We start from the raw sequence: 7,578 nt of genomic DNA on the forward strand, positions 1-7,578 counted from the left end.
AAAAAACTTTTAAATTAAAAAAAATTTAATTAAAAATTTAAAAGGGCCAATTATTTAATTTTTTTAGCCTTTGCAAGCCAGTCTTTGTCACAACTACTTAACTCAGCCATAGTAAGCCAAAAGCAGTCAAGACTATTCATGAACAAATGGACACGGTCATGTTCCAATAAAACTTTATTTACAAAAATGGAAGGCAGGGCCCCAGTTTGTCAACCCTGTTCCAGGCCTAATTCTAGTTTACAAGAAATACAGACATGGAGAACAAAAGTAAACAACACCAGAAGAAAATAATATGACACACCCAGAAGGTGTGACATTCTACAAGACAACTAGCTTGTTAAAAAAAATAATAAATAAATAAAAAATCAATGTCTTGGGGAGGAAAAAAAAGACAAAGGGCTGGACTAGATTAAATAAAACAAGTCAAAAAGACATGTACCTTGAATGAATCCTGGTTTGAAAAATAATGTTCTAAAGGTTGCATATCCTTCAAAAGGTAACTAAAGAAATTCAAGTATGGCATGGATAAGGAGAAGTTACTAGTAAACAAAGATTATAATCATCTCAGGTGTGACAGCATCATGATTCTGTAGGAGAAAGTCCTTATTCTTAGGAGATGCCTACTGAAACACTAAGAAATGTCACTAAGTAAGAACACAAGTTCAAGTTCAGCATAAAACACAACCAGATGAGGCAGACACGGTGAATGCGGGCCTGCAGAGTCTAGGAGTGGGGCACCTGGATGTCCATTCATTATACTATTCTTTCAACTTTTCTCCAAGTGAAACACGTCTGCAGTGAAGTGGGGGACAGGGAGGACGGTCTCTCAAGCTGGAGAGGCAACCAGGAGCCCAGTGAGGAGGCGCTGCAGCACCTCGCCAACAAGCAGTCACCAACCAGCACCCACCTACCCTGCGACCCCTGCCTCCCTCCCCAGGCTTAAGAGAGGCCAGCTGACATCAGCCTATGTGGGCCAGAGCTGTGAGGACAGCACCAGTCAGCCAGGAGCAGAATGGAGGGGGCCTCCCTCTTGCTGGGTTTCTGGCTCACCCCCTCCACCCATCCATAGTTAAGGTCAGAAATCTGGGACCTGGTCTCTTAGTAGTTCCGGCAGTTTTCTCTTTGTCAACAGCAGCAGGTACCAAGAAGAAAAGGCAGGTGGGGCTCTCCAGCCTACAGAATCTGGGTAAAGGAAAGGGCATGTTGTCTTGTGAAAATGGAAACAAGACCATCTCTCCTGCCTACTAAAACACTTTGCTGGCTCCCCGCTCCCATTCCAGGCTGGCAAACTATGCCAGATACTGCTGCATCAGCCGCTCCTGTTTATCATCCCCCTGCGTCGTGTAACAACCCTGGGACAAATCCCAATTTATTAAGCACCTGCCAAGCCCTGTGGGGATCTCCAACTGGAGTCCAAGGCCTTGGCTGAGCTCTCCAGCTTCGAGCGCCTCCACTTCCCCTCTTCCAACACTCCTGGCCCCTTGGTTCTCTAGTGACACAGAAACCCCTGTGGTGGCTGGAATGCATGAGCTATTTCACCTCCAGGTCTTTGCATATGCTGTCCCTTCTGAACTTTTTTCCTTGCTATCTCCGGGGCCAACTCCTATCCAGTCTTCAAAACCCAGCCCCCAACACCCAGGACCTATACACCTACTGGTTTAGATCTGTTTTTATTGGCCATTCATGCTTTGGTCCATAGTTTTCAACTGAGTAGCACCTCAGCTGGCTTGAAACGGTAATTTTGTTCCCCTCAGTGGGGCAAGTATATTTTTTACCTTGGGAGGATATGCAACGATAATTATAGTATAGATTATAGTAACAAGTCTCATGATACTGTAGGCTCCTGAGCTGTACTGTCCAAGAAGGTGGCCACTAGCCATATGTGGCTATTTAAATCAATTAAAATAAACTAAAAAAATCCATTCCTTGGTGGCTGTATTTCAAATGCTCAATTGGCACAGTCAGCACAGGCAATTGGCACAGGCAATCGGCAAAGGTGCCTAGTGGACAGTGCAGACACAGGGCATTTCCACAATGGCCGGAAGTGTTCTTGGACGGCACTATTTTAGGGCTCTCCAGAAGGTCTGCTGAAACCTTACCCCATAGATAAGCTAGAAGACTGCTTCTCAAAGCGAAGCCCAAAAGGACAAAGTGGGAAAAAGAAACATTTCCCACTGATTACAAAGGACTAAGCTCCTTAATATATAAAGAGCTAATACATAAATAAGAAAAAGACCAACTAGCCAACAGAAAAATAGACAATATAGACAGTTCAGAACAGGAAACTCACATGGCCCTTGAGGGTCAAACTCATCCACAGAGAAAGAAAGGAAAGTTAAACACCCCAAAGTGCTGAATTTTTCCACTGTTCAGACGGGTACAAATCCAAATGTTTGAAAACACAAGGCCATGGGGGCACTCTCAGACATCGCCTAATGGAAACATCGCAAAACTACAAACTCATTTTCCCAGTGACTCGGCAATCCTGCATCTAAGCACTCATCACACAGGTCTACCTGTGCACACACTGAACAAGACAGACACGGCTATTTCACTGCAGCATTGCTTATAATGAGCCAAAGGCTGGAAGCAACACCCAGCATCACAATAAAGAACAGCTAAATAAACACACCTGGGACACGCATATCCAACTGTCCAAAAAAAAGGGAAAGCAAAACACGAAACAAAGCAGCCGCATCTCTCCATATATCGAGGCAAATTCTCCAAGGTACACTAAGGGAAAAGCAAGTCCAGAAGCATGTACAATGCGACCTTTTGTATTAAAAAAAAAAGGCGGGGCACAAAGGTCTCCCTCTGCTCTTCGAGGGCACCTAAGAACAGTGATTAACTGGGGGGCGGGAAGGTGGACGGAAAGGGCAGGGTGGGGGAAGCTCCACCTTACACTGTTTCACTTTTGAAACAGATGAGTCTTTATCATCTCTTCTGATGACTAAATTGATCTTTTTAAAATGACTCTCTGGACCACCTGCCTCAAAATCAATAGAGATGCTCATTAACAACGTAGTTCCTGCCAGGCAGGATAGCTCATGCCTGTAATCTCAGCACTTTGGAGGTGGAGGCAGGCAGATCACTTGAGGCCAGAAGTTTAAGACCAGCCTGGCCAACATGGTAAAATCCAGTCTCTACTAAAAATACAAAAATTAGCCAGGTGTGGTGGTGTGTGCCTGTAATCCCAGCTACTCGGGAGGCTGAGGCAGGAGAATCACTTGAACCTGGGAGGCGGAGGTTGCAGTGAGCTGAGACGGTGCCACTGCACTCCAGCCTAGGCAACAGAGCAAGACTCTGTCTCGAAAAATAAAAAAAAAAAGAGCGTCGGGTACGGTGGCTTGCACCTGTAATCCCAGCACTTTGGTAGGCCGAGGCAGGCGGATCACCTGAGGTCAGGAGGTTTGAGACCAGCCTGGCTAACATGGAGAAGCCCTTTTTCTACTAAAAATACAAAAACTAAGCTGGGCATGGTGGCACACGCCTGTAATCCTAGCTACTCGGGAGCTTGAGGCAGGAGAATCGCTTGAACCTGGGAGGTGGAGGTTGCAGTGAGCCGAGATTGTGCCACTTCATTCCAGCTTGGGCAACAAGAGAGAAACTCCATCTCAAAAAAAAAAAAAAAAAAGAATGTAGTTCCCTGACCCTGGGCAGATCTCTAGGTAGTCACAGGTCTTGAAACGAGGCCCAGCGGTCTAGATTTTTCATGAGCTCTGCCTGTGATTCCAATGCACCCGCGAGTCTGAGGGCAGAGTAGGGTCTTCAGACTAAGAACTCCAGCTCTTCACAGCCCCAGCTGGGGAGACCCCCCCCCCCCCACCAGAAGTGCAGACTGGAAACCTCTATGTAGGGTCCCAGGGAAAATCTCTCCATCTGTACCTTTCCTCCTCACACCAGGCTTGGTCCCTCTCAAGCGTAGCCACACAGAGGCCCAGACTCACCTCTCGTCTGGAGAATCCACGTGGAAGGTCCTCTCGATGACTGTGGTCCACTGCAGGCAGCGTATGACGAATGTGTTGGGCCGTGGCCTCTCGGTCTTCATCAGCTGGCATTCTGCAGGCAGAGGGAGCAGACAGCAGCGGGCTGAGGGGACAGCCCTGCCAGCCTGCAGCCCAAAGTGCCCGAGCCACCTCCCACAGGCCCAGCCCCATGCCAGATGGTGCTGGGGACACTCTAGGGACTGAGACAGCCCTGGCCCTGCTCTCACAGGGCTCAGGGTCTAGTGTGTGTGTGGAAGGAGAGGAGCCCACCAGAAAGTGATGGCTCCATAGACAGGGCTGCGATGCGGACAAGCCCAGAGGTGTGCAGAAGCTAAGAGGCAGCATCCAACCCAGCCTGGGGGATGGGGGGACTTCTCAGAGGAAGCAGCTTCTCTGAACTAAGCCCTGAAGGAAAAGGGAACTTAGAGGGTACATGGAGAACAGATGCCCAGAGGTGAGAGGAGGTTCAACATCCTCAGCGGGTGGCCAATTCTGCTCCAAGGGTAAGGAGGGGTAAGTGAGAGACAGGCCTGGAGAGGTGGGCTGGGGCCAGCCGGGCAGGGCTTTGGAGGCCATGGGAAAGAATCTGGACTTTGTCCTCTGGGCAGCAAGGAGCCCCAAAGGCTTTAGATAGGACACAAACAGATTGAGACTGATCCCTCCGGTTGCCATGTAGAGGGTGAGACTGAAGGTCAGAAGGCCAGGGAGGTGGGCAGCCAGCTAGGGAGGATGGGGCCACATCAAAGTGGAGCCCTGCAGATAGGCCATGGGGAGAGGGCACTGAGGACCAGGCCCAGGCCTCTTGGCCTGCTGTCCATGAGACGGAGACAGGAATAGAAAGCTGGGAGAGGCCTAACGGTCAGGTTGGGATGTGGCAGGTATGAGGGACCTAGAAGACACTTGGGGAGACGTGTCCAAGCAGCAGCCTGGGACAGCCTGTGAGTTCTAGCGAGACACTGAGGCTGGGAACAGATGTGTCAGGGTCACCAGCATACGTGGAGAGCAACCAGGAAAAGGCTTCACGCAGAGCAGCATGGGACGGATGCTGGGTTCCAGAGCATGGCAGGAGAGGACGGTGGTCTGAGCTAAGGCCCTGGCGGTGGAGATGGGGGTGCCTCTGTAACGTTCTTAGCAGGCAGAACAACAGGACATGGTGACCCATCAGGTCAGCAAGGAAGGAAGGAGGAGGAAAGGGGCAGGGGTATCGACAGGACTGTATTCTCCAAGGCTCAGTCAAGGGCTTGGGGCTTGTGAAACTTCACTGCCAGGGTCTGGTTGGAAGGCATCCCTTTGGGTATCACGGAGGGACAGATGTTGCGAGGCCAGCCCTGTGACTGGCTGAGCGGGAAGCTGCGACCCCTCTACGTCCGAGGGACAGAAGATGGAGGCTGTTACCAAAGCGCAGGATGGGACGCACCTGCCACCAGCTGGGGATCCCAAGGCCTGGCCGACAGAAGCTGGCAACAAGGAGGCGATGCATGGGGCTGGGTGTGGGCAAGTGCCCTGGCTTCTCCCTCCCTCCCACTCTGCATCTCCCCAAAGGACAGCCCCACCTGGCCAGCTAACAAGGAGGGAGAGCCGGGGAAGGGTGAAAATGGATCCAAGAGCAGGCAGGCCCAGGAGAGGCCCAAGGCTCAATGACCAAGTCCCACGAGCCCCTAAGACATGCCAGCCATTCTGTGAGCACCAGAACACTGACCCACTCACTCATCCCAAGACACACCTGCGACAGAGAAGTTGTTTAAGGGGGGAAGGGTCTGATCAGGGGCCTCAGGCCTCTCCTTGTACCCAATGAAGGAGCCATCGCTCTTCAGAAGGAAGTACCGTGGCCTCCAGGTCTTGATGTATTCACCTGGAATTAGGCAGGAGGGGAGGGAGACAGGTTAGGACAAGGTTGAGCGATCTCCCTGGTGGGTGGCAGGAGGCCCAGTGTGATGGTGACTCACGAGGGGTACCACGGGGCGGGGGAGTGCGGGGGACACACGAGAATGCCTCTCCCAGAGGAGCCCTCCAGGTGGCCCCTGCTGACGCAGGCCGGGGCGCTGGGCTGAGCCCGGGTGATCCACAGGTCATGCCTGGCAGGAAGGTGCCAACAGCAGTGCCCTGGGGCACCAGTTGCCTCAGCGTGTGGCCAGGAGCAAGCTGTCTGTGCCAGCTCCTGGCCTAGTCCCAGGGGAGGCCCCGGCTTCCAAACACACTTGCCCTGTGGCCCTGTAAGGCCAAATCCCACAGGCTGGGACTCACCAATAAAGCTGTGCAGGTAGATCAAATGCCAAAACACCTCTGTGCCAGCTGGTGTGGCACTGCTGCCACACCCTCCCAGCACCCCTTGATTCCTTCCAACTGTTCTTCACCACGAATATCCAAGCACCCTACACACACACACACACACACACACACACACACACACACACATGAACCCACTCCTTAGAGAGCTGCTAAGGATTAAAAGGAGATGGTGAAACATAAAACCTTACACACAAATGTCCACAACAGCATTATTCATAAAAGCCATCAAGTGGAAACAACCCTAATGTCCATCAACAACGAATGGATAAACAAAATGTGGCGGATCCATACAACGGAAAACCATTCTGTCATAAAAAGAAATGAAGTACTGAGACGTGCTGCCATGTGGAGGAACCATAACTCATGCTAAGTGAAAAAAGCCAGTCACAAAGGGACCACATATCATTATGATTCCATTTATACAAAATGTCAATAGGCAAATCTATACAGATGAAAAGTAGGGCCTGGCGTGGTGGCTCATGCCTGTAATCCCAGCACTTTGGGAGGCCGAGGCGGGCAGATCACCTGAGGTCGGGAGTTCAAGACCAGCCTGACCAACATGGAGAAACCTCGTCTCTACTAAAAATACAAAATTAGCCAGGCATGGTGGTGCACGCCTGTAATCCCAGCTACTTGTGAGGCTGAGGCAGAGACTCCTTGAACCCGGGAGGCAGAGGTTGCAGTAAGCCGAGATCGCACTATTGCACTCCAGCCTGGGCAACAAGAGCGAAACTCCGTCTCAAAAAAACCAAAAACAAAAACAAACTGACTATGGTGACGGATGCACAACTCTGAATACACTAAAAGCCACTGAACTGTATACTTTAAATAGATGAATAATGTAGTGCATCAATTTTACCTCAACATTGCTATTAAAGGCCAGCACAGTGGCTCCCACCTGTAAAATCCTAGTACTTTGGGAGGCTGAGGCAGGTTTAAGTCTGGAGTTTGAGACCAGCCTGGGCAACATAGTGAGATCCGGTCTCCACAAAAAAATTTTTTTAATTAGCCAGGAATGGTGGCGTGTGCCTGAAGTCCCAGCTACTCAGGAGGCTGGAATGGGAGAATCACCTGAGTCCAGGAAATTGAAGCCATCATGGTGCCACTGCAGTCCAGTCTGGTGACAGAGCAAGACCCTAGCTTTTAAAAATAACAATAATTTACAAAAGCCTCCAAAAAAATACTTAACCAAGGGGGTGAAGGGCTTGTATACTAAAAAACATTGTTTAAAGAAATCAGAAATCGGCCGGGCGCGGTGGCTCAAGCCTGTAATCCCAGCACTTTGGGAGGCCGAGACGGGTGG

General features: G+C 50.5%; 1 protein-coding gene across 9 annotated transcripts in view; it reads right to left on the bottom strand.

Annotated features, from left to right (window-relative positions):
- Positions 1 to 7,578, bottom strand: part of AKT2 (AKT serine/threonine kinase 2) — a 49,195-nt gene that overhangs the window by 20,452 nt on the left and 21,165 nt on the right. For 8 of the 9 annotated variants that reach the window (XR_001888268.1, XR_001888269.1, XR_001888267.1 and 5 more), the window contains exons 3-4: positions 5,710 to 5,838; positions 3,948 to 4,059 (exon numbers count right to left, since the gene is read on the bottom strand). Coding sequence is in view for 6 of the 9 variants with exons in the window: in XM_017887509.1 (XP_017742998.1) it covers positions 3,948 to 4,059; positions 5,710 to 5,838 (241 nt within the window). In the remaining 3 variants the exon portion in view is untranslated. The remainder of the gene's footprint in view (positions 1 to 3,947; positions 4,060 to 5,709; positions 5,839 to 7,578) is intronic. The other variant, XM_017887510.1, reaches the window with a different exon arrangement.

This window comes from Rhinopithecus bieti, unplaced genomic scaffold (assembly GCF_001698545.2).
Source record: "Rhinopithecus bieti isolate Rb0 unplaced genomic scaffold, ASM169854v2 scaffold_15776, whole genome shotgun sequence".
In the NCBI taxonomy this organism is placed as follows: Eukaryota; Metazoa; Chordata; class Mammalia; order Primates; family Cercopithecidae; genus Rhinopithecus; species Rhinopithecus bieti.